This window comes from Dryobates pubescens, chromosome 2 (assembly GCF_014839835.1).
Source record: "Dryobates pubescens isolate bDryPub1 chromosome 2, bDryPub1.pri, whole genome shotgun sequence".
In the NCBI taxonomy this organism is placed as follows: Eukaryota; Metazoa; Chordata; class Aves; order Piciformes; family Picidae; genus Dryobates; species Dryobates pubescens.
In genome coordinates, this window is record NC_071613.1 from 47281166 (window position 1) to 47308867 (window position 27702).

The following is a 27702-nucleotide window of genomic DNA, read 5'->3' on the forward strand; positions in this document are numbered from 1 at the left end:
GAGGTTCAGGGGAGACCTTATTGCAGTCTACAACTACCTGAAGGGAGGTTGTAGCCAGGTGGGGGTTGGCTTCTTCTCCCAGGCAACCAGCAACAGAGCAAGAGGACACAGTCTCAAGCTGTGCCAGGGGAGGTTTAAGCTGGATGTTAGGAAGAAATTCTTCACAGAAAGAGTGATTGGCCATTGGAATGGGCTGCCCAGGGAGGAGGTGAAGTCACCATTGCTGGAAGCGTTTAACAAGAGACCGGGCACTTAGTACCATGGTTTAGTTGATTAGATGGTGTTGGGTGATAGGACACGATGATCTCAAAGGTCTTTTCCAACCTGGTTGATTAATCCTGTCTTTTGTATTTTGGCCAACTATTTTCTACTCAGTGATTTAATTTCAGAAATTACATTTTCAGTCTGTAGTGGGAAGAAGAGATTGGGAAGAATAGATGCTTCCGTGCACAGTACTTTTATATACATTGGCAACAGGCAATAAAACCTGAATTGAAATGTGTGCCATGATCATTCGGTGGATGGAATCAGTCCTGCTTGTACATACTCAGCTGGAAAATTTGACTGCTGCTCTGCAAATCCAATACTGGCCTGGGTGCTACGAAAATTCTTGCAATGACAGTTTCTTCAGCTCAATGAGAGTGGCTTTAGCTCAAATCTTTGAGAGGGTCACATCCACATGGAGTACCAAATAGTCACAAACACAGTCTACAAAATGATACCATGCAGGAGGTAAAAATAGCCTCTTCTCATGTTCAGACAGACAGGTAAAATGCTTTGCCCAAGGCCATGCAGCAAGTCAGCAGCAGAGTGCAGATGGGTACTGAGGGGTTTTATAGTAGAACACATGCTGCTTTTGTAACTGATAACTGGGAGATTCACCTAGGTATTTGAACATGGTTTCTCGTTGCTTTGAAGTCAAAGACACAAAATGTGTTCATTTTTATGGAAAATTACTGGTACACACCAGTTCATAGAGGAAGCAGCAGTTATGTGGTGTTTTCCATTGCTGCTTTCTAACAGACATCACTGAAATGTTGTGCAGTTTGTTTCTAAAGGTTAAGCCTTTGCATTGTTCTCTCATTCTCGGGGCAATGCCTCACTGGCACACACTGAAGCCTGCTGACATAATAGCAAAGGCCAGACTACTAGGTGGTGCAAAAAGCAAGTTGTTGACAGTACCACAGGGCTGTTCCTCAGCTAACTTCAAGGGTCAGCAAACATTCAGATATAAAAGTATATCTATATATACTATCTATAGAAGGATGTTGGCAATTGTTGTTGGGGAGCTTATCAATGTCGATAAATATACAAGGGGTAGGTGTCAAGATGAAGGTGCCAGTCTCTTTTTGGTGGTGCCCAGTGATAGGACAAGGAACAATGGGTACAAGCTAGAACACAGGAGCTTCCACCTCAATACAAAGAGACATTTCTGTACAGTGAGGGTGACAGAGCACTGGAACAGGCTGCCCAGGGAGATTGTGGATTCTCCTTCTCCAGAGACTTTCAAAACCTGTCTGGATGCATTCCTGTGTTGCCTGTCCTAAGTGATCCTGATTTGGCAGGGGGGATGGACTCTATAAACTCTGGGGGTCTCTTCCAACCCCTAACGTTCTGTGATTCTGTAATTTAACTGGAGACAAAATGTAAGAGAGCAAGAAACAGCAAACTATTGAAGTCTTCCCCCTCTCTTTTAGTAACTGAAATAGTCCTACAAAAATAGTTAAATATACTTATTTATGAACTGATACTGTTTTCTTAAATTATCATGATGATACATCCTACTAAATTTGCACATTACCTTTCCAAATATACTCAGTCTCCTAGGATCAATGAATGGCTGTTTCAATAGTGATCTGAAAGGGAAAAAAAATATATTTTTTTCTTTGTCAGTGTAAAATGATGAATTATACTTATTGAACCTAATATGTATGACAGATCCTTACTGTACAAGCACATTTCTCTACATGCACATCAGGTGGCTGAACAAATAAAAGTATTATTGCACTGGGAAATGTGATTTGCTTTCTAATTCCTCCTTTGTATGGCAGTTAGTGTTGGGTTTATCTCATCTAACTCAAGATATGTGAATCTGAGCATCTTGAGTAAATTGTCCATTTCCATCTGCTCTTCATTTAAAGGACAGAAGAGAGACTACCCCAAAGAGCTATTCCTTCCCGCCAATGTTGGAAACTTCTCCCAGTCTGAGGAGAATCACCCTTCAGAACTGCCAGGATTTTCCACTAACTAGAGCTTAAATGACTGGCTTTGACCAAGTACCTAGTATTCAGACAGCTAAAGGAAGGTGAGGGCAATGCAAATTCTTGATTCTAGGAAATGATCCAAATAATTAATTCTCTCATCAAGGCCATTAATCAGCAACTGTAAATTATATACAGAAAAGACAGAATTACCTGAGGGCAAAATCTAACTCTTTTTGAGGAGACAAAGCCAGAAGCAGTACCTCCTCTCAGTCAAGGGCACCCTCTCCTTTTCCCACACAATGCATCCAAAAAAGGAGTCCAGGTGTTATTCAGCCTCAGACACCTTAATATTTGAGCAGGGAGCTGTTCTCACAGCACAGCATATGGCCTGCCCATTCCTGACCAACAAGAACCCTAGGAATCCAGGTATGTTATATCAGAGACAGCTGCCTGCTCATGCAGTGGCTGAAACATCAACCTCTTTCATAAGAAGAAAAAAAACCCCAAAAAATATCTGCCTTAAAATCTGTCTTTTCATGAAGATCCCCAGAAACATCCATCCAGACCTTGATATTAGCCATTTTAACATGTGCACCCTGAATAAAGAGTGCCGTCAAAGCCATGTGTGATTACGCCACTGAGGGAAATGACTCTCTTTCTACAGCTGGTGGATTTTATCAGTCTAAGGAATACAATGCAAATGATGTCATTTACACCACTATAACTCCACTTACTTCACACAATTACTTTAGAATTCTGTGGCAGAAATGAGAGCAGTAACCTATGGTATAGGCCTAGAACACTGGAACACAAATACACCTAAACACTAAGGTGCACTGCAAGATGTTTTCCTATGCATACAGACAAATATGAGTTAGCACATTTAAATTGCACACAGAAGGAGAGCTTTATCAAAGAGAAGCACCAACACAAAAAGCAAATGGCTCTTTGAGCTTTCATTTGCTGTTTCTTAATTAAAAGATTATTGTTTCAAAATCTGCCACTGCATTAGGAGTGAACATTAACAGTATTTGCCATACAAGCAAAACATTCTGGGCAGACTCAGTTAAAAATGCTCACTCATCAAGGTGGAAGAAAGGTAAAAGAGAAGGAAAGTTCGCACATACGTACTCTACAGCTGCTAGCTGGTCCTTCACTTCCACTGATCCTAAGCTTCGGTGGACCTCCTGTAGAATCTTAAGGCCTTGAAATCCACTCCCTCTGCCATCAAATCGAGCTACGATGACATTATCAGAGTTGACAAGCACTGAGTCCCAGTCAATGTGAAACTTATCTGTAACCAACTGGCTGCCTGGAGCTTCATCACTGCAAATACCAACACACCAGACACAAACGAAGACTATTGACAATGTGATGCACTTTGCCATTCTCCGATATTTTATTTAGCCTAGATGGCAGAGTTCAGTCGGTTATGCAATCCTGCTGAATTATTGCCACTTCCATCAATACCATCACATTAGCTAGTGCTGATATTCCTCCAGTAGTAGTAAGCAAAATGAATTCTTCTATCTTTACAACCACTATGTTGCAGTGTTGCCAATATCTGAATGTACTTTATAGAAAGAAACAGAAAACTAAAGCCTGTAGTGCTGCTTAGAGGTTAATAAAGTGAAAAAGAAAATAACATAATCACTAATGGCTAGCTCAGTTTGGAGAGGGCTCAGGCAAAATTTGTGAAGTCACACTAAGGAGGCAAAAAGGAAAATTTCTTTCAGCACTCTGTTTATGATTTTGCAGGATATACAATACTATTAAGAAGAATGTCATCTTAGAAAACAAAAATAATTGCATTATTGTATCCTTGAATGGATCTCTTGAAATAAGGTACAAAGAAGGCTAAAGTACGCACTGGAGAAAATGACATTTTCTCCATCCAAATTCACAGCAAGAAATGAATGCATAAAGGAGTGATAAGTTTATTTTATGACTGTAAGAGAAAAAAAAGAAAAAGTGGTCTGCAGCAGAAAAAGTGGAATAGAATAGGAGAGTACATTTTCGAGAGGAACAATAAGCATTTTCTATTGAAGCCAAACATACTATTTTCCTTCCAAAGAAAATAAAATGTCAGTTTTAAAAGGGTAGCTTGTCATTATTTTTTTTCCCCCCAAGATAAACAGAGAATAAGAGAGCAGACTACCATGACGCTGGACCAAATGCAAAATACTTCTATGCTGGCTGCATCTGCCAGTTGAATGAAAATGAAAATGTAAAAGTGTCTGTGCAGGCTGTATGGAAATTAGGCTGGACAGTGTCTGTGGGAATATCCTCTCTAAGGTGAAAGTAAGATGAAGACAGAAATTATTATTTTGCCAAAGAGATTTATATAAACCTCGGGGCAGGAGAGAGAGAGAAAATCTCCTACAATAACTCCTGTCTTATATGTGCAATAACGAGCTGATTTCATATCTGCTTTTGCTGTGGATAATATAGACCATCCTCAAGGTAATCACTCTATTAATTAGCAAGCATATGATGAACACATGTGTTCTCAAATTCAGTCAGAGCTACCTATGTAGTTGCTATATCATGCACTGCAATCAGGATTACTTGGTTATCGACCCAGTCACAACATGATGTGCTTGATCCATCATTATCTTGTGCATCAGGTTTGTATTTGGCTTCATAAAAAGAAAGGAAGTGCATTTTTGGGGGGGTTTGCTTAACCAACTCAGTTGTGATTATGCTGTTAACAATGCAGAAAAATTAATTTGGAAACCCTGACTGTCAAGTGAGCTCTGCAGAAAACACACAATTGAGAAGTGCATTATCATTATTCTTTACAGTGAGAGCGGGAGCAGAACAACTCTTTCAATTTCTGCTTATTGTACGGAGCAAAGCTTTCAGAAGCACTCTACACTGACATACATAATGTCACAGAACTTTTACCACTACTTCCAGTAGCAGCAGCCTCAGAGTAGCTGGAAGTTTTTTCAACTTTTCCACAACTTACCTTCCCCAATAAAGTCATTGATCAGAAATATTCTTGTTTGGCAAGGTATCCTTCCGACAGTTTAATGCATCTAATACAAGTGAAAATATCACGATTCAACCTGCTCCCCACCCACCTGCTGTAGGAGCAAAACAAATAGGGTGCTTACATTTGTGTTATACATTTTACAGGTTGGACTTGATGATCCAGTCTCAGGCTGCGTCAGGGGAGGTTTAGACTGGAGGTTAGGAGGAAGCTTTACACAGAGAGAGTGATTGCCCACTGGAATGGGCTGCCTGAGGAGGTGGTGGGGTCGCCGTCGCTGAGGGTGTTCAGGGCAAGGCTTGACAGGATGCTTGGTTGTATGGTTTAGTTGATTGGGTAGTGTTGGATGATAGGTTGGACATGATGATCTTGAAGGTCTCTTCCAACCTGGTCTATTCTATCCTATCCTATCCTATCCTATCCTATCCTATTCTATTCTATTCTATTCTATTCTATTCTATTCTATCTCTGAGGTGTTTTCCAACCTGGTTGGTTCTGTGATATATTCAGGTTATAGCTAAATGTGTGTGTGCAAGTATATATATGTTATATATCTAGACACTTAGGAACAGGTGAAAATCAGCAATATTTGTAAGCACCTCTTGGTATCAGAAAGGTTTTTCTATTAAGAAAGGAGTAATAGAACCTGAGCAAGATTCTCAGTGGAAGAGAATTAATAGTGAGTTTTCTCAGGCTTCTTCACTGGAGGCTATAGGTGGACTCCTTTTAGGCTCAGACTTTAAACACTATACATCTTCTGCTCCTGCATGATGGGTTGTTTGACATATTGCTTTTGGAAGCAATTTTACAGTAGCTAATTTATTTCAAGAATGTCCATATAAGTGGTCTGTGACAGGCATTTAAAGCCATTTCCATTGAGGTACATGTCAAAATTCCCATTAACATCAAAAGGTCCCTTTACTCTTCAGTTGCTACTATAAAATGATACTGATTATCTGAGGTGTGTTTCTGTCCTCCACAGAGAGACAGCATATATTCTATGCACCATTTACACCCTGCTTTTAACCTTTTAAATGGGGTTCCTGCAAGGTATTAATCCTTTATGCAAGTTTGAACATCACCCTGAGGGCTCTGTAAGAAAGTAGGTTTGTAATTACAGTGCAGTAAAAGATGCACAGCCCCTTGTCAAGTTTATCTTAGAATTACATCTATTTCATACATCAGTTTCTGCTTTATGCTCATCACTACTTACAGTCTAATTATAATTAACTGCTGCTCAGTGGTAACCTCTTCATAGAATTATTCCTTGACCCCACTAGTAAAACTGGAAGAAAGCCCATGCCTTTTGTGCTTGGCTATAATACAAACACAGAAGTATTGTTTCCACCCAACTACAGATGGTCATAAAGGAACTACAGACTAGCCAAAGCACTACAGCAAAATTGAAGCCATCACAAAAAGGGCTATCCAAACCTACAGGCTCTTCCACAACCCTGAAAGGTTCTTTAAGGAGCATCATTTCATGAATCAAACAAGCGCAGAATGATTCAAATGAAGGCTATGCCTAATTCTTCCTGATTATTCCTGGTAAGTGACAACACTTGCACATTCCCCTTTTTTAGTTCTTACTTTCAAGGTTCAGAGCTGCTTAGTGTATGTCTCTGGCAGTGACTATACTCAGATTATGAATCCACTGTGGCAATGCAAATGCTGACAAGTCAGGCATACTGCTGAAGTTCTATTGAGGTACTATTTAAATAGACAGAAACCATCAATAATATACCAATACCATTGACCTTAGTAGGTAATTTGTATGCTTCTTGTAAGGCAGTCACATATATCTCAGACTGTCTGGGAAAAGGGGCAGCTCTTCCTAAGTTTATATATTGCTGAAAAGAGAAGAATCTGTTCTTTTAGATTCTATAACCAAAGCCTTAAACTAGTCTCTGTTCAAGACTAGAGTTACAGCCTATAGGGAATAATACAGTGTTTCCAGAGTGGCTGTTGCTGTTGTACTCTTGAGCGATTCTCCTCTGTCACTCTGCTATCACAGCTGCAGCAAAATTTCACCAAGGTTTTGTGCTATTTAGAAACTCAGTGGTAAGATTTTAAATAGGAATTTTAGATGTGACAGGACTGACCAACCAGTGTGGGGAGACAATTGCTAAAAGCATGTGGCAAAGAACTGTTATCATCAGTGCTTAATTTCTAGTACATCTCTATTTCTGCAAAACAGTGGATTTGATACATCAGATGGATAGCAAATATGTGAGAAAGATGACAACTCAGAGGATAAAATCTATGTAAAGAAATGCCACTAATGAAAACAATCTTTGTCTTATGATGAAACTGAGGAAGGAAATATTCATTACACTCTACTCCTTAAACTTTATCAGACAAGTCTCATATTGAGACTTGGGAATCCTTGGGATGGATGGATGAGTGCCAGACTTTATCATCAACTGACACCCCCAAGTCCTTCTCCTCAAGACTCCTCTAGAGCCACTCCTCACCCAGCTGGGATTTGTGCTTGGGATTGCCTCAATCCAAGTGCAGGACCCTGCATTTATCATAGAATCAACCAGGTTGGAAGAGACCTCCAAGATCATTCAGGATGACAGGACGCCGGGGGCCAGAGGGGACCTCTGGAGATCCCCAAGTCCAACCCCCCTGCCAGAGCAGGACCATAGAATCCAGCACAGGTCACACAGGAAAGAAGCTGATTTTGAAAAACTCATGTAATAGAAAAATCCACTTGAGTTTCAGATTTCATGACCGTCTCTTTCACAAGCATCAGCTTTCAAAGACATCTGTCATCACTGGTCAAAAAATCAGGGAACTTTAATTGCTTTAAACATTGAGGACAAAAAAATCCCCCACAGTTTCTGTCTGGTTTTACATCCTCTTTAAATATAACAGATTGTAACTAAAAACAGATAGCGGCTTTCCAAGTCCTTCTGCAGATATAGCCAAGCAAATTAAAACACATTACCAGAAATTATTCCATTACTAGAGTAGAATCATGTAATAGGCAGGACTGAAGCAGACAATACAGTGAAAAAAAAATCTGTATTCTTAAAATATCTTTCTGAAACTCTTGCAGCTGAAGACTTGAAAAATACAGTTCTAAGAACAAGAGATGTAACACTGTCCTGTGTCATAAGTAAATGTGAAGTTTGGAATCTCATCTTGTCTTTTTCTGAAGACAAAATACATTAGCATTTTAATCACATAGTAAGATATGTACTGCTGTGGGGGAAATGGGAGTAGGAGAGGCTTAAAGAGGATGGATCTCAGCTCAACAGTTCGCCAAGCTTTTTGTGGTGATAAGACCAAAGAGAAAGGGAGAAAGGGAGTGAGCAGATCCATCACTGCCCAGAGCCCTGGGACTGCTACTGCAAATGAAATAGCCAAAGTGAGCCTCCGGTCTATCCCTCTTTTAGCCTAAGCTAAATGAATTCTCCCTTCAGGTTTTGAGAAATATTACAACACTCAAAGAATGGGGGAAATCTAAAAGAGTGAACCAGAAAAGATTCTCCATCAAATACAGAAACAAAACAGAGCAGTGAAATGTTGCACTGCTCAGCAGAGGAATATACATATCCATAGAGCCAAGCACTGTTCCTTCCCTTGCAACAGCTGCCAGTTAAAATGAGCGAAATCCTCCATGAAAAATGAGAGGTACACAAGACAGCTGTTAACAGGCAAAGTGTTACCATACCTCAGATCCCAAATATTTCCCAGTACTTGCATTATGCCTCTCTACATTTCTTTTAGTCTTTTAATGAGTTATTCTTGAAGCTGTAAAAAAGCTCTTCACTTACAACCGTGCTGTCTTACCTTGCCATCAGTCCTGAGAGTGCATTAATTGGTGGCATAAACAGGTTTGATTGCCTGTGCAAGGCCTAATGCTTCCATCACTGCAATAACAGGTGAAGTGATTTCTATTTATTACCAAAAGATAAGAAAACAAGCAGAAATCTCTTGGAAACCATTCCTTGTGCCTTTGGAGAATGCCCTTTTTGTTGTTTGGGTTTTTTTTTTTCTCCTCAAAGATCAGAAAAATTTTCCACTGATTGAGTTTTACAATAGCCACTTACATATTGGACAGTTTTAAATGGCACTAAATAATAAATGCTGACATTTAAGATACATTATCTACAGATTTTGAAGGAATGAGGTTAATTATGTTCAAGAAAAAATAAAGAATGATCATCGCCTCTCATTTTATTACTCAGATTAAATGCCAGAGTCTTTACTTAATCATTTCCTGTGTGTTACCAAGGAGTTTATATTCTGACTTTTTTAATGAGTAAGGTGAACCATAATGAGGAAATCAAGGAACTGAAATTTAAACTTTGATCTTAGTTATATAGCAAAGAGATGACAATCACTCTTTCAGGTAATTACTGTACACCTCTCTAATCTATAGCTACACTGTATGTATTACATCAGAAGGAAACTGAGTGTGAAATATATTAGTGGTTTAGGAGAACAAACGGAAGAAAGGAGAGTGTTGTAATCTACTTAGCATTTTATAGCCAATGCATCACAATTCTAGGAAGAAAAATAGTGCTAGGCAACATAACTCCTTTCTCCATGAGCCCTGTCTTCTAGATAGTCCAGCCACACAGATGAACAGAGATTTTGACATAGCAATACAACGATCTTCTATTTGAGCACTGCAGCAGCATTGCAGCATGTTTTACAACTTCTAATGGATGAATCTTCACAAATTCCTTATGATGAAGGTCACAGGATAGTCAGAGCCTGGACCTTAAGCTTGTGTGCAGTGTGTACATGGAGCTGTACTGAGTTCAAATCCGTGTTTCACACCAGGCCACTTGCACAGACCTCTTCCTAGCATTCAGTCTTAACACTCAAACACCTGTGTGCTATGTGCTGGAAGCTCAAATTTGCCTGTAGACACCCTTGTAAGAATACCGAAGCCTTATTACAGACATATACCTTTGAAATGGCTACTAGCCATTAGTGAGTAGAAAAAAATAAAACCACCCACAGATTTTTAAACTTTCTGCCTTTTAACTATTTCCAAATTGTGTTATCATGATTGTAATCCTGTTGATACAGAAAGTTCATTAACATCACACAGAAATAGTTGTTGCTGTGAAAAATTTACACTAAAATTATGAACCTCAGCCATCAAAACCCCACTTTATTCTAAGCCAGCAAAACCAGCCACCAGCACAAAAATTCTGCAGAGATGAGAGCACACAGACAGATCAGATACTGGCAAAATGTAAGGCATAAGAAAGATGAATTTTCACCAGAGGCTTGGAGTGACCGAACCAGTGACTGCAGCCAACAGCCAGTCAGAACCTGTTAGATCTTATAGGCCGTATTTATCCTCCAGCTTAAAGGACAAAGCATCTATACACACTTAGAAGCTCATACACACTTAACTAGGCTTTTAATTTGCACCATAGAGACATATTAGGTGAAATTCAAGTTTAAATTCACATTCCCTTTTCCTTGCCTTCCTCCTTTCCCCACCCCTCCTTTTTCTTAAGTCTGTCACATTACAGTGCTACTGATAGAAAGCAAAAGCCACTTCATACCTGCTAATACTCCACTCTTCCAGATACCTATCTTCTCTGTATGCACATCTAAGTGTATTTTGCCTGAATCAAGATGTTATACAGTATCTCCTCTCCAAAAAATGGGCATACAATTACACCAACATTCTTACACTGCTAAGCATGCTTTTTCCAACTTTCAATAGCTGGAATATAATGATAATTGTATCATGGCTAAGGATGGAAGCAAGAAAGTAGGTACAGCTGGTCATTATGAAAGGCAGTGGTTGTCATCAGCCACTAATAGAATTCTTGTCTGACACTTCTAGCTGTAGGAACGGGGTGTTCCTCGATCAGTCCCAACAGCACCACTCTGGGACTCAGTAAAGTTAAGTAGATGGGAAATGATACCACATATATCAGTGTTCCCTGAAAAGCTACATGTTCTTCTTGGACCTGAACAGTGGTGGAATTATTTTACTTTTTTCCAAAAGTATTACTTCTGACAATGAAATAAGCTTTAAGATGTCAAGATGGAGGTGTGTGGATCAAGAAATTACCCACTGCACACATACAGACTTCCCATCTTTCTTTCTCAGGAGCTAGGCAGAATTTATTAGGCTCAAACAACCATCCTGCAAGGGAATCTCGGTCACAGTTTTCAGTTTTTATCTTATTTGGGACATCTTTAATTAAAAAAGGTTTGCTGACAACCATAGTTTAAAGTCTATAAAAAGCTGCTGAAGAAATAGAACCCCCTTCTCTTCTAGGGCTGAGTGGGACACAAAGCATTCAATGTTACATGAGGCTAGCATAGATTTCAAATGTTTGGTTTGGTATTTTCACTAGTGTATAGGTTTTTATAAAAAGAACTAATTGTTAAGGCTGACACTGAGAATTCAGCACTGAAAAGGTAAGAATTTAACTACAAAGAAGCAAAGTCTCCATATAATAAATATAGACAGCAGATTCTGTACTTTTAAGTGCTTAGTTTCCTTTTCATCTCTCATGCTAAGCGTAACAAAATAAACCCAAACAAAAACCAAACAATGAAAACAACCCAAAAACCAAAACCCAAACCAATAAAACCACAAACAAATAAAACCCCCCACAGAACTAACCAGCAACACAAAATAAGGCAATTACAAAACATATCCATACATTACGACTTAGTCATTTTATTCGCTTCCTGAGTACTGACAACTTTGACAAGTTTAAATTCAGATCTTGCCTCATTACTGGTCTGTGTTATTTCAACTCCTGGTATCTAAAAACATTTCATAGTAGTATTTCTTTAGCTTTTTTTTTTTTTTCCATTTGCTGTCAGCTTTGGCTGTGGCCTTCTCCAGGTTTCTGATCATTCTATCCTATCTTCTCTAGGTTCTACACGAGTATATAACCTCAGATTCTACTGTAACTGCATACATCAGATCATGTATTGATGGGATGTTTAGAAAGGAAAGTGTTGTATTTTTAACACCTTAGTGCTTCCTGACTTTCAGAAAAAAGAGCAAGCACAAATGTTTATGAGTCCCTGTTATGCTGCTGGTGTCAATTCACAGAGTAGGTTTTTGCCTTTGGCACACTTAAAAGAGCTCCTTAAAATGTAGCCATGCTTCAAGATCCTGCTAGCAAATACCTCAAAGATAAAATAATCCATGTGCCTTGCTTTTGCACAAGAAAAGCCAAGTGTGTTCATGAGCCACTTACAGCAGATTGCCTCCACAGCTGCAGTTGAAAACAACTGAAAAAAAATGAGTTTTAAACACAGACAGAAATAAGCAGTTTTACACCTCTCTGTCCTATTATCTTAGATTTGATCTTGGTAAAGGAATCTGGGATCATACAGCAGCTTAAGCTTGTAAATTTGAGGTCACATACAGCAAGAAGGATCTCTGCTGTCACTAAGGGGATGTCTATTCCAGGTGGTACAACTCAGCTAAGGTGGTATTTTCATGAATTTAGCAGTACATTCCTACACTTGTGATTGTGAAATTCACGTAAAGTCCTTCAAATGGGAGTGGAAGAAGATCTGTAGGTACAGGAATGCCATGGCAGACTGATGCTGAACTCAAATGGAGAACAACAAATGATGTCCTGAGTTCATCAATGGTTCTCCTAGACAGACTGCAGGTACACTCCTGACTCTGCCCTTGTTCTCCGCTGTATGTTCTGCAGGCATGCAGCTTAAGGGCTGACTTTCTCTAAAAGAAATACACACACTGTTTCTTTTTAAATGGACAATGCAGGCTCCCAATGAGTACCTCCTTCCTCCTACAGAGGTTTTCTACAAACATCAACAGACATTGGATCCTCTTTATAATGCCTTCAGCCACTGATACTCAATTTTTTTTTTCTACTTTGCAGTGCTCCTGAAAGCAGTTTTGCTATATGCATCTTAACTGAGCTCCTTTTAGAAGCTCTATCCTTTACTCTGAGAGATAAAACAGAATATATGCTCTGAATGAGATCCTCTATGGGTAGGTATCAGTATGGGTCCAGGAAAGACTGCAGAAGTACTCACAGCTGCACCAAAAGGGCCAGTGTCTCATATACTTAAAAGCACAATGAAACAGAGCTAGGTTTGACAGGCTCAGAAAACCCGAGACATCTCTAGCAGACAGTACCTATAACAAAATCTTCCCTAGAAGAAGCCGTTTCATTTATCAACTCAAATCCATGAGGTAATTTTCCTATACAATGTGAAAAAAAAAAATTAATTCTAATTACAGAGTTAAATTTTTTTCTGTGAAGTACTTTTTTGTTATTTTGAGTGGTTCTGCAGAGATACTTACATTATTAACAGAAGGGCATACTGGTTTCGATCCGTGAAGTCTTTTGGCAGTGACAGCTGTAAAGGGAGTTCTTTTAAGAAAAGAGCAAAACATTAAAGGCTGGTAGTCCCACAGATGAAAAACAGTAACACTGTAAGAAAACTTTCGGGCTGGTAAAACAGTATTTTCCCAAATTTACCGTAATCCTCAATGTGAAGCATTTTGATTTCAGTTCTGAAGTTCTTTTTCTTCAAAGCCACTTCTTTCAACACAGCGTTGCTTTCCAAAATATGGAACTCTACAGAAAACAGGAAAGAACAAGCGAAAAGCAATTTGAAAGGTGCAGAGAATCATTCCATCAAAGATAAAAAAAAAGAGAGAGACAAATGTGTAATAGTTTTGTAGATGGATTCCTTTTGTGAATACTTTTCGGTAGTGCAGCCGCTTTGCAAATTCACAAACTGAGCAATCAACTTAACTCGAAACATACACATCTCTTCCATTCTCTGGCTTCAGCAGGCTTTGTTGCTATTAAGCACTAAGAATGAATTTGCTGATGAACAACATGAACGGTAGTATCCCTGAGAAACACTGACAGCAGCTGTCACAAGAAAAGGTCAGTCTGCTGGTCAATATCCTGAGCCTCAGGCAGGCATCCTTTCCAAGATATATATTCCAACTCAATATTTGGCCAGTATAGCTCTACTTGAGCACTGCACATTCTTCTCTGTCTTCTGCACTTCAATGAAGAATAAGACCTCAGTTTGGTTTCAAGCTGCAGATATATTTGAAGAAAACCTTTCACACATGAAAGGATTTTTTTATAATTTCTTTTTTTTTTTAACAGAATAGAATAGAATAGAATAGAATAGAATAGAATAGAATAGAATAGAATAGAATAGAATAGAATAGAATAGAATAAACCAGGTTGGAAGAGAACTTCGAGATCATTGAGTCCAACCTATCATCCAACACCATCTAATCAACTAAACCATGGCACCAAGCACCCCATCAAGTCTCTTCCTAAACACCTCCAGTGATGGTGACTCCACCACCTCCCTGGGCAGCCCATTCCAATGGCAAATCAGTCTTTCTATGAAGAACTTCTTCCTAACATCCAGCCTAAACTTCCCCTGGCACAGCTTGAGACTGTGTCTTCTTGTTCTGGTGCTGGTTGCCTGGGAGAAGAGACCAGCCCCCACCTGGCTACAACCTCCCTTCAGGTAGTTGTAGACAGCAATAAGGTCTCCTCTGAGCCTCCTCTTCTCCAGGCTAAGCAACCCCAGCTCCCTCAGCCTCTCCTCACAGGGCTTGTGCTCCAAACCAAATTACCAACCTTGCTTCCAAAATGTATATTTGGGTGTTGGTTTTGGTTTTGTTTATTAAACAACAAACCCTCCACTTAGGGCCCAAACAGAGAATCTAAAGGAGAATGTTCTGGGCAGTAAACCAAAATGGTATAATTATACTCTGAGGATGGAATAATTGAAGTAATCCTTAATCATTCTTTTATGAATTGAAGAGGATAATCTAATCTTGCAGTGAAACACTAACGGTGAATTATCTCTCTCATTATTTGGTTTCTTGTTGTTACAACAAAAGACGTTCCTCTAACCAGACTTGTTTTGTTTTCCATTAAAATGCTGCACATAAATCTGTTTTACAATAATTCACCTTCAACAGTATTTTAGATGCAAATAGAGGTGAGTAAAAGTCTAACTTCACTTAACTGCACATCCCTACAGAAGACACTGAATTTACTTTAGGAACAGCTTTCGCTTATTGGGTTGAATAAAACCTCCTCCCATTGCTGCGCTATGGCACTGAGCTTTGGAAACACTAACAGTGACATAAAAAAAACCCAACCAAACAACCCTCTCCCTCCTCAAATAAGTAGACACATTAATTAACAGTTCATAGCACGATGCTATTGATCAGTATGTTACTTCAGCATGAAAGAGTACGTTCACTGTAATGGCTGAATAGTGGCTGGCCCATGACGAAAGGGATGCAGACAAGTACAGTTCAGGACATTCATATTCTGGGAAACACTGCTGGGATAATCTAATGAATAAAATGAGGATATGGAAAGACTGATTTAGTGGGTTTGAATTGAAAGCTGTCTTCTTTCCTCTAATTCACCCCTTCATGCTGGAGTTGGTAGTAGCCGAGTTGCTACCTCTAGTGCATCAGAGAAATACCTAAGTGAGGAAAATTGTGTTGCTGAAGGATACTCTTCCATTACAAAGCACCTCATGTAACAAGGAAACAGCAATAGATTTGGTGCCAATAACAAAAAAAAACCCCAATGAGTAAAACTTGAAAGTTAAAGGGACTGAATACTCAAGTCTTAAGAGCCCTTTATTCTTGGATTTGCTATCACTGCCAATGTCAGTGGAGCTGCTCTGATTTGAGAAATACAAGAGAAGGACTAAGTTCATTGTATTCAGGTCAGATTTTGTGATCAGTCTTCCAAAGACTGTACCTTACTTCAAGATAATTGGATTGTAACTGCAAAAAGATCTCTAAAGATACAAGAGGTGCATCATAATGGCAGCATAATTTACATAGAAAGTGAAATGGATGAAGACCAACCTGCCAGCTAATTAACTCAAGTGTAAATAGAAGATGAATTACATGAACTTAGCATAAAACCTACCTGAAAAGCCAAGGAAAGTTTAGTCATTCATTAACTTCTTTCTTATCATTTGCAGATGTGGATGTTAATGGTACTTTACATGAAGGAGTCATCTATTCACTTGTAATTTTCTTCTCCTAGATACTCCTCAAACCAATCAAGGACAATAATAAAATATACCTACAGTATACCTATTCCATAAAGAATACTCACTTGCTGTGTTACTTGTACTGTGCACGCTAACAACTGGAACACCTGGCCCTGTTTTGAGAAAAGAGGGAAAACAGAAGAAGCATAGTGCAGTTAGGGGTCAGTATTTCAGCAACAAAGAATGAGAGCATCATTTACCACATAAGACCAGATCCTAAAAAGCCAATACAAGTGCTTCCCTTCAAGCAAAGCAGTAACTCCACTGCTGTTTCCTGGGAAGGACACAGGTTAGACTACAGTACCAACAAACCTGTTCAGCAGGCAGTCTAGTTCCCTGCACCCAGATGAAGCCTCTCTTTTTTATTTTTATTTTTTGTTAATCTCCATGTTGTAGCTATAATTGAAGAATAAATTGCTATGGAGGCACTTAATGGCACTGCCTAAAATACAGAAATTCAGGTTAACTGGGAAGTGAATTTATGATAAAATTCAGTTCTATTTTCTATGAAAAATCTGCAGAGGTGTTGAAAAATGATCGCATTTTCCCCTTGATTATCTGTTTAAGAAGCTTCTTTGGTGTGCCAGTCCTGCAAGACCAACAGCATCATGGTTAAATGGAAGTGTAATCTAATCTTATTTCATGGTAATGTCATATTGCTACTGTACCACTAAGAAACTAAATGCACCAGGAAATATTGTCCTTGTCACTAGGTACTGTGCAAATGCACAAGATGGCATAGGAAACTGTAGTGGCCAAACATTCTGCACACTCAGAAGCATAGTTGAGTTTGCTGTCCCTGCTCTGAACAGCTCCCCAAGTGTAAACTTGCAAAAGAAATGATGAATCTTGCCCCTAACCTGGAATTTGTGTAGAGGAAACTTAGTTTTATCTTGGTGAGATAAGTTTAAATTACATGCAGACAATCACTATTGGGCTAGGAAGGATGATGCAGAAAAGATGAAGTCCCTGAAGACCTAATGACAGATGAAAGCATGAACTCTCTCAAATTAGAAGTTAGGATTTCACTTTTTTGGAAACCCCCCCAAAAAATCCCTTTGAGAGCAGTTCAGAGACAGAGCTTAATTTATGTGTTTTGAGTCATTCTGAGAGGCTGTCTCTCTCAATTAATTACAGCATGAGCCTAGGGAAACAGACCTGAAATAAATAGCCTGATGCCATTCACAACCTCTGACAGTCTCCACTGAAGACTTTCATCATTTTCACTCTCTGCCTCAAGGGAGGCTATTGACAAAAATCTGAGAGGTAGATTGCTGACAAATCAAAGCTATCTGCCTTAGTGCTCCAAGAAGATAATTTCTTCAGGTGTCTCTTTTTGGTTTTACTTTTTTTTTTCTCCCAGCTCTTTTTACCTCTGCTGAATTTCACACTTTGCTTTGAATTCCGATTTAAAACTGACCATTTTTACAGGGCAGAGAACTACCATTTTCCAGACCAACTCTATTTTTCATACTAAATGGTGGAAGGACAATGACAGGATTTTAAAAAGGGGGATCAGAGTAGATTAAAAAACTGATCAGGAAACAGAAAGACAGATTTGCATTACAGGGATCATTTTACAGCTCTTCAAAACTAATATAGAACTTGGATTTCCCACTGACCTTTATAACTAACACTAAATCCACAACTTATTTCCTAGTGTATAAAAGGGGCAAAATAATTACTCACCTTGTAAAGCACCCTATTTGAGTGGAAAGATTAATATTTATTAGTGTTTATGAAGTGCTAAAGGAAAAATCCACAAGCAGTGTGGAAACTAAGTGTAAAGGATGTGCTTGCCAAAACCTGCAAGGCTGTAGAGCCAGTCCTCCACCTACCAGCATAGCTGTAACTTCTCACTCAGGAGACTCTCTCGAGATAAAGAAAGCTGGTATACTGAGAAGTCTCCTGGATGAGGGAGAAACTATCCCAATAAAGTTGTTCATGGGTAAACAGCAGGTGGAAGAATTGAAACTTCTACAGAAACCAGTCTAGAGCCTCCTGGGGATTTTTCCAGGCAAATGGCAAATTGCTTTTGTAACAATTTAGTCAGGCTTTTTGTTGTGTGAAAACAAGTGTCTATGCATGAAGATGTGGTGCTGCCTGTCTTTTTGAAGCAGTATACCTCATACCCTTACAAGAAGCTCCCCACAGAAGGGTTTTAGTATTTGCTCTATGATGATGGTGCCATCAACTTTGATGCTATCAAGTATTCAGCCTACCAAAGGCATTTTACGGAGCTCTGGCAGTGCATGGGGGCCACACTGCTGCTGTAATTGTCATGTTCTGATGGAACAGAAGAGAAGACCTCTGAATAACCCTAAGCTGACAACTATACATTAATGTTAGAGGTAGAAAAAAACTTAATGGCAGTGGTTTATCATCCCTGCTCAACACCTGCAGCTTTGGGCAGTCTACTGGCTGCAACTCAGTGGAGTGTAGGTTTAATCCTATGAGGATGATCTATAGTCTTACCAGCTCAAATGGAGACCTGCCAACTGCAAAGTCACTGAAAGTCATGAGCTTGTGAGCAATTTCATGTGCAACCTTCTACTGGCATCTACATTTTTATATCAAAGTTGAAAATTACAGGCTGCATATACTTAGCTAAAACAATAATAACAAGCTGTGTCTTTGGGCCCTAGCACATTGCTGATTCAGGGTGAAAAAAAAAACCTTCCCAATTTACAAACCCTCCCTCTTGCAGGAATCTGAGATTTTCCCCATAGGGACTATGTCAAGCACAAGGGATAACTCCTCTTAAACCACGAGGAGCTCATTACTAGTGCGGTCTTTGTTCAGATAAAGGCTTCAGGATTAGCTCCATAAGTTCTGCTGCAGCTTTAACCATTTATATACCACAAAGCTGTATTAGTAGTTTGTTTTTTCTTTTCTAATCACCTATGTATTATAGGTGCACTTCTACAAAAAAAACTCCACCAACCTTATTTTAGCCAATATATATTCATAGTTTGTATGTTTGAATAGATTCAATTCACAAGCCAGCAGATGTTTTATTTTTGTGCAAAACAAATGTACAGTTGCAAAGAAATAAGAAAAAAAAAGCATGCAACTAGAATGGGCTTTTCATATGCATTTTGGATGAATTATGCTCTACTCTTTTCAGTCTGATGCTAGCTGAACAAAAACACTGAGAGAAGGTTGTGTGTAAAATATTGCAAGTTTCAAGGTCAACAGGTCTACCTATACACTTTATTATGGATTGTCTCATACTTTTCTGAGCTTATTTCACAATCTTGCTTGTTTCCTGGGTGGAGGTTATAAATTTGCCAGTGTGGGATGGTTCCAGTTCTCTGTTGATACAGAAACTCTGAAGGCAGTTGAGGCCATTTAGTGCTACTGGCATGCAGCTAACAATAAAAAAACAAACCCTAAAAGTTATTTTATTGTATTGATAAAGAAGATCTGCCTATGTGGATTAAACCATACCTGGGTTTTGGTAGATACATACACATCTGGGGGAGTGTGTGTAGATATACTCTATGCATACATGTACAATGTACACACATGAAGACACAGTGCTACAGAAAGCAGGCTGCTACAAACCACAGTACCATCACAATGAATTCCACACTTTTTGGCCAAGGACTTTTTTTTTAGGGTAAATTTAGAAGTTAGTGTCCTTCACTAGGCCTAAAGGGTTAGCAACGTTCTGATATAACTTGTTATTTAGCTTTTTCACTGAACATCTTTAGTTAGAGTCATGCAATGAGCTCTGTATAGAACTTCAGGTAATCCACTACGGAGCTATATGTCAGACTCTGGCCTAATGCACTTCTCAAGGGAATACATTAATTCTGAAGCAAATACATGCTGTGCATTTGACTTACCTTTGCAGTGCAGTATAAAATGCCTATTCATGGGGCTGAACTTTGCACTGAAGTAGGTGCACTGGTCTTTCAAGAAGTTACATGAGAGACACTGACGATTCAGTGATCCCACTGTTGATACACTGGGGAAAGAAATGATCAGAAACAATTTTCATTGGAATAAAATGGAATGAAGAACCTGCTAACACAGCCCCATGTACTTCTTACCTGTGCAGCTGTCTTCCTCTTGGGGATTCTTCAGTGCTTAAGAAATAACTGTGTCCAAAAGAGAAACAAAGTTAAACTCAGCTTGGTAAACTACCTGATTTGCATGGTGTGTAAAGAAGTGAGAGATGCAATAACTAGTATTTCTTATAATTAAAAAATTACCAAATACACATGAAGATCAAATACTTACATATAAACCTAAGCTCCAGGATTAAACTTAGACCCAGTGTACAGAGTAGTTATTTCAGAGGCTATATGAGTTCATATTCAAACGATGAACAAAGTATTTAAGGTTTTCTGTTTAATTTCTGTAATGCCCAGAAGCTCTACTAGCAACTGGGACCCATTTCTGCATGTTATAAATACAGAAGAGAAAGCTTATCCTTCACTTCAAGAGTTTGCAATATAAATCCAAGGAGTAGAAAAAGGTCACAACGAAATTGTATCGTAAATTTCAATAGGCCTTATGATACCCAAAAGCCTTTTTGAACTATAGAACGACTTTTTCTTCTATCTAGAGACAGAAGCTAGCACCTTAGGCAATGGTTTACAGACAAGGTTGTGTGGGTGGAAAGAGTGCTGCTGCAAGAATATCAAGACAAGTCCTTGGTGTGTCTCACATGAAATCTCCATAGAGTTTCTGTTTGAAGGGGAAAAGGAGGGTAAGGAAGTCTTCTTAAGTGGTTGAGACAACCCATGTGCAGTCTGCAACTTCTCTGCAGGCTGACTGCATCTAGACCTCATTTTTTTTTTTAGTCTGAAACTTGGGAGAATTATCAAAACAATCTCTATGGATATATTTTCAAAACCTGTGGAAGGCACATGTCTATTTTTTTTTCCCCTGTGCAGACATATGGGAAGACTAACCAAGATCCACTGAGGTTCTGTGGAACCTTCAGATGGTTTGTGGCCATTCTGTATTGCTCAAAAAGATCACCAAGTATGTGTTGCATTTCCTTCCCACTATAGCACTAAGATAGGCTTTGGAAAGATGTATCTGAGGGAGCTGGCTGAGAATCAGGGGTTTGGATAATCTTTCTATATAATTTGAATTTATGAGGCTGAAGCAGATCCCCAAAGTCCAGAGGCATCATTCAAGGAACAAACAAGCGTGAAAACTGAAGATTATAGAGTTTATCAAGTACTAAAAATTTACTATGACTTCTTACCTGGGATTCAGGAAAGAAGTCACCAAAATGTTATTACTGCTGCATGGTGTGTTGATTTCTTTTATTTCAAATAAATACAGTGAGCCAGCTGATGTCATGGTTGGGCTTTTTTTTAACCTTTTCATTAAAAACACACACAGTAACACGCTGGAAGATAAATTATCTTACAGCTGCTCTTTATGTTCTAAGGAATACAATATTTATGGCAACGCTCCAAAATGAAAGAAATACTGTTGCTTAATTTTAGATATGCTATTTCCAGTTAAATGGTTGTGCAGCCTCCTTCTCTGGAGACTTTCAAAGCCCACCTGGATGCATTCCTGTACAGACTACCCTAGGTGATCCTGCTTTGGCAGGGGGGGTTGGATTCGATGATCTCTGGAGTTCCCTGGAGTTCCCTTCCAATCTCTAATGTACTGTGATACTGCAATGCTGTGATACCTTAATAACACAGATATCTTTCACAAACAGACAAAGAAAATAGTGCTTACATCTTTTCAGTATTTTCATCATATGCCAGGATTTTGATAACTTCCCAATTTCCTGATGTCAAGTGTCTCACACTGATTTGTTCACTTTTAGCCTGGAGAAAAATGGAAAATATTAACTTTCACCTTGTTACATTTTTCTTCACCTAGGAGGATTGTCTGCACATGTCTTTATTGATTACAGCTCTTTAAACTTTAATATGCAACACAACATCTTAAAATCATAAACCACACATTCTTACAGGCCTGAACTTCAATGAAGTATCCTTTCCCTCCCATATACTGACATCTCAAAGTCATTAAAAACATTTCAGTTTTCATCATGATTTTTCTTCCAGTTGCCCACATGCCAACAAACAATAGAAATCATATACCTAAGGCTAAAAATTGCATCATTACACATATTTTGTTTCTATTAGCATTTCTTTTCCTTTATGGCTGCATAGTAGTGGAATCTGAACAGATCCCTGGAACCAAATATCTGTATCAGTGTGCTCACCAAGCTTTAATGTTTATCACATGCTTGAACTGAGCCAAGATTACTGCAAAGATTCTGTGCCAAGACAGGACATCAACACCACTTTCATCCATGGAGACAGGCAAACCTTATGAGAAATCCACTGACACAGAAGTTCACATGATCTAAAACTACACTCTGGAATAGCCTCTCTTTATCCAGGGTCTAAGAATATCTCCAAATTTTGGCAACTGAAACAACAGCTTCCAAGTTGAGGAGCACCCCTTGCTCCCTCAAATAAATTGTTTCTACCCCACCACAAGCCTAGAAGAGCAACTGCTATAAAGGGAAGTTAAAAACCTGTCTCAGAGAAAGTGATGGCAGTTTTCTCAGCCAATGCACCTCAAGGTAGAGCCAAACCCTTTGGCTGGAAGCTACAGCAGACTCCTCATCAGGTTAAAAAAAAAATGAAATCTGAAGAGTAAGAAGCTCACTTGAGAGTGCTTCCTAGTGCAAAAGGTGAATTTTTTGCTTAGGCCACACACCATGTGAATCTGGAGCACCAGTCCATATATAAACACAGTGGCTTTAGTGCTTTTGTGGCCTACAAAAAGTCATAAAGTTTAAAAGTGTTTTCAAAACCTGGTGTTTCTGAACCATATCATGTAAACTCTGCACTTGACACCAATAGTAGTAGTAACTAGAAAGCAGAAAATGCTCAAGGACACCTCTGAAACATGTCTGGAACCGGCAAGGCAGAAACAAGTCCCTTAGAGAAGGAATGACATAGAAACACTAAAACGAGTCTTGCAGGCACCAACTGAAATCAGTACATCGTGCTAGGTGCTGCACATATGTTTATGACCAGGATTCCCTTGTTGAGGAATGTTCTGACAGTCAGTGCTGTCTCTAGGAATGGTTAAAATACAAATTAGTGATTAACTGTGACTATTTCATCTCTAAAGAGAGAGAGAAGTTGAAACTATTGAAAGAGAAATTTAAACATTGAGATCACAGAATCTAACAAGAAGCAACAATAAAAAGCCCTGCCAAGCATTAATAAACATTGTTATTTTTCAAGGTTGCAGCCATAATACATAATTTATGAAGCTTGCAGGAAGTTCTTGCCTTGATCCATTAAATGACTTTACAGTTCTTATTTTGTGGTTGGAAAAAGAGACTTTCTTGAGTTGCAAAACCCCATGTAAGACACTACTAGGTACATAACACACGATTCAATCCCATTTTGAGATTGGTTTCTCTTTAAATATTTCATAAGTTACTAAAAGCATTTGAAAATAATAAAACACACATCTAGTCCAGACAGCCCTGCATTCAGAGAGTAAATACATATATGATAGACAGGAACATTTTAAACAGTAACTTCCCCTTGCAAGATGATGTAATTAGATGCTTCCGATGACCTGCTTTGATTATATAATTGACACAAGCTTTTTCAAACTACAGTTCAAAGAGATGCAGCCCAAGAAAGATTATGATTTGTCAAAGCTTCTTGTAAGACTGACAAATAAGCCTCCATGTGTGCTTGCAGCCCAGAAGGCCGATCACATCCTGAGCTGTGTCAAAAGAAGTGTTGCCAGATCCAGAGAGGTGATTCTGCCACTTTACTCTGCTCTGGTGAGACCTCACCTGGAGTACTGTGTACAGGTCTGGAGTCCTCAGTATAGGAAGGACATGGACCTGATGGAGAGGGTCCAGAGGAGGGCCATGAAAATCATAGAATCATAAAATCAATAAGGTTGGAAAAGGCCTCATAGATCATCAATCCAACCTGTCACCACAGACCTCATGACTACTAAACCATGGCACCAAGTGCCACATCCAATCCCCTCTTGAACACCTCCAGGGATGGTGACTCCACTACCTCCCCGGACAGCCCATTCCAATGGTCAATCACTATCTCTATGAAGAATTTTCTCCTCATCTTGAGCCTAAACTTCCCCTGGTGCAGCTTGAGACTATGTCCTCTTGTTCTGGTGCTAGTTGCCTGGGAGATGAGACCACTGCCCTCCTGGCTACAACCACCCTTCAGGTAGTTGTAGACAGCAATAAGGTCTCCTGTGAGCCTCCTCTTCTGCAGGCTAAACAATCCCAGCTCCCTCAGCCTCTCCTTGTGGGGCTTGTGCGCAAGGTCTCTCCCCAGCCTCGTTGCCCTTCTCTGGACACATTCAAGAGTCTCAATGTCCTTCTTAAATTGAGGGGCCCAGAATGAGATGGGGGCTGCAACACCTCTGCTATGAGGACAGGCTGAGGGAGCTGGGGTTGTTCAGCCTGGAGGAGGCTCCAGGGAGACTTAGTAGCAGCCTCCCAGTTCTTGAGTGGAGCCCTCAAGAAGGATGGGGAGAGGCTGTTTACAAGGGCCTGCGGTGACAGGACAAGGGGCAATGGCTTCAAACGAGAGAAGGGCAGATTTAGACTGGATATCAGGAAGAAGTTCTTCACTATGAGGGTGGTGGAACACTAGAACAGGTCGCCCAGGGAGATGGTTGAGGCCCCTTCCATGGAGATATTCAAGGGAAGACTTGACGAGGCCCTGGGCAACTTGATCTAGTTGGGGATGTCCCTGCTGACTGTGGGGAGGTTGGACTAGATAACCTTTGGAGGTTCCTTTCAACCTGGACCATTCTATGATTAAATTAATGTAAAGCAAGCCATGAAACTATACCTCTTTGTCACTGTATGTTGACATTAGTTCTGTGTTTTAACTTTCTCATACTTGGAGGCTGATTTTGTCTACGTGAGCTGATATATGTACTTAGTAGTACAGATAATTAATGAGAATATGAATGACAAATTCCAATGTCACCCAAGCTCCATCATGAAAGAACTGTGATCATCTGGGCACTGGTGAGCTGCCAGCTTCTTTAAATTCTGCAGCACACCTGTTATGCTGCCGTGGCTCTCACAAGGTGTGACAAACATTTGATATGACAAAAGACTTTATGTGCAATGGTTAATATAATTTTTATGCCTCCATGTTTGCTTTAGAAATAATGGACAATCAGGTTAATGCACTGTGTAAAACACACCATATAAACACATTTCCTGTTTTTTACTGCTCTGTATGAGCCCCATTACCACGCAGAATGTTGCCTATTGATGAAGAATGGTCGATACATAGGATATTACAGTTCCTCTTCTTCTCAGGAGCAGATAAGATACTAAAAAGCAAATTTGCCATTCTTGATACCATTCAGACTTGTGTATTCATGCTGATGGTGACCTAAACAGAAGTGTTTTTGACTTTCAGAGCTGTGCAGCACCCAGCCCTCAACTTCTGCCTGAAAAAGGATAGAATACTAAATGCTTAATCATAAACCTGACTTAAACGCCTATTCTGGTGGGATTAAACATGTATGTAGAGGCAGGTATGTATTTCATTATTTTATTAAATAGGATTGGACTTAATCCTTTGCTGAAATATTTTCCTTGATTAGGATCAAGTTTACTGGGTTCTTCAACATTGAAAAGTATCAGAGCCTGTAGGCTTAAGGCAAATTTGATAGTCCAAGGGAATGTTGCAAGTTCATTTTTACATCCACATCATTACTACTTCATGTAATTTAAAGATAATTATTCATAATGGGAAAGAAACCAAAATAAAACTTGACTGAATAAGTAAGTTTTGCTTCAGTGTGATTTTTTTGTGTGGTCACTATATTAATACACCTTTACCAGATTGTCATCTGAGTTGCTTCTCTTTGGAAGATAGAATTTGACATCTCTTTGTTCCCCTTTTCCTTATCTTATTCTTTCTTGATATATTTACTATAATGACTGAGTATCTTGTTCTTGCTCCTTCAGTTAAATTTTCATCAAACTTCTTTTGCTCTTGTGCTGTCTGCAATACACTCTGAATATATTTCAGACTTAATAATGTTCATACCAGAACACTGTCATAAAGGGAGATAATAGAGTTGCCTGGTGCTATTTTGATGTTTTGGGTGCCTTGATAATCCCTCCTATGTCATATGGCTCTGCTGAAGTACCTGGATTAATGCTCTGCTGATTTAAATAGATGCCTCGGAGTATTCTGTTCCAGGGCACAATTTCCTTTATTAGTTCATCACAACTTCATACTGGTGACCTTCAAAGTCACAGCACAAATTAATCTTCTTTCAGAGTCTTCTTTGGAAAAAGTAATGACTCTGGGAAATGGAAACCACTGGAAAATGTTGCAAAGGGCAATATAAGAGTCCTAATTTTCACAAAATTTTAAGTTTTGGCTATTACCTCCCTTTACTGTTTCATGTAAGACCAGACCAGATTCTGAATATTCTGAACTGACATTTAAAATGATACTTCTGCATATAAAGTGTAGATGAAGAGGATAAAATGAGCATTTCTGCAGGAGTCCTGAATTTCTGTGGCTATAAAACATAATTATTGACAGAAGAGTTTAAAAAGAAAGTGTCTCTGCTTGTCTGTAGAGATAAAAAATACAGAGGAAATCTTCCAGAAAGAGTACTTTGGAAGTACTTTTCGTTCACAGAACTTATGTGCCACCACATCAGAGGTCTATGAAAGCAGAAAGAATTCCACTTATTCTGGAAGAAGATAGAAATACATCCCTCTGAACTGAGTAACAACCTGGACAGGACAAATGACTACAACACATGTTCAGGCAGTGACTTCCACTTCTCTTGGAAGTGGAAACCTTTGCTTGGGTCACATGTCCTCAGTAAAAGTTCATAAGGATATTAACAATATTCTGAATCAAAACCTTACCTGAACAATAAACATAGCTATGTGGTGAAATTCCCCCCGGCCTCCCTGCTTCACTGGGACAGTCATGAAGAACTTACTGCCGTCCTTGGAGAACACTGGCTCTTCATTCTAGAAACGTAAGATTGTGTCAGTTTGTCACACTTTCCATTAGGCTGCCAAACAAAACATCAGCTTAGGTTTTTTGACTCCTTGGTTTTGGTGGTTGCTGTACTCCTAAGACAGATGGGGAAAAATCTTTAACTTTTAAATGTGTTCTCCTAAGATTAACAAAAACATGGTGGCTAAAGCCAGCAGTTACCATTGTGCAGTCTTGTCCTAAAGCATGGGTGACAGTCCTCACAAAACTCTCCCTCACAACAAAATGTCTGTCACTTTTATCCCTAATGTAGAGGAACTTTCCAGGATACACTCCAGGATACATCACAGAGATGACAGAGATAATGACAGAGATAAGTCCTACTAGTGATGAGGAAAACAAATATTTCTGTAGCCTGGACTCAGCAAACTATTCCTAAGTACCTGCT

At 39.2% G+C, this 27702-nt stretch overlaps 1 protein-coding gene across 2 annotated transcripts in view; it reads right to left on the reverse strand.

Annotated features, from left to right (window-relative positions):
* DPP10 (dipeptidyl peptidase like 10) overlaps window positions 1-27702 on the reverse strand; it is a 592658-nt gene that overhangs the window by 10262 nt on the left and 554694 nt on the right. For both annotated transcript variants that reach the window (XM_054176832.1, XM_054176823.1), the window contains exons 13-21: window positions 27179-27286; window positions 21976-22067; window positions 20316-20363; window positions 20109-20230; window positions 16323-16370; window positions 13671-13769; window positions 13493-13562; window positions 3336-3530; window positions 1802-1856 (exon numbers count right to left, since the gene is read on the reverse strand). In XM_054176832.1, coding sequence (XP_054032807.1) covers window positions 1802-1856; window positions 3336-3530; window positions 13493-13562; window positions 13671-13769; window positions 16323-16370; window positions 20109-20230; window positions 20316-20363; window positions 21976-22067; window positions 27179-27286 — 837 coding nt within the window. The remainder of the gene's footprint in view (window positions 1-1801; window positions 1857-3335; window positions 3531-13492; window positions 13563-13670; window positions 13770-16322; window positions 16371-20108; window positions 20231-20315; window positions 20364-21975; window positions 22068-27178; window positions 27287-27702) is intronic.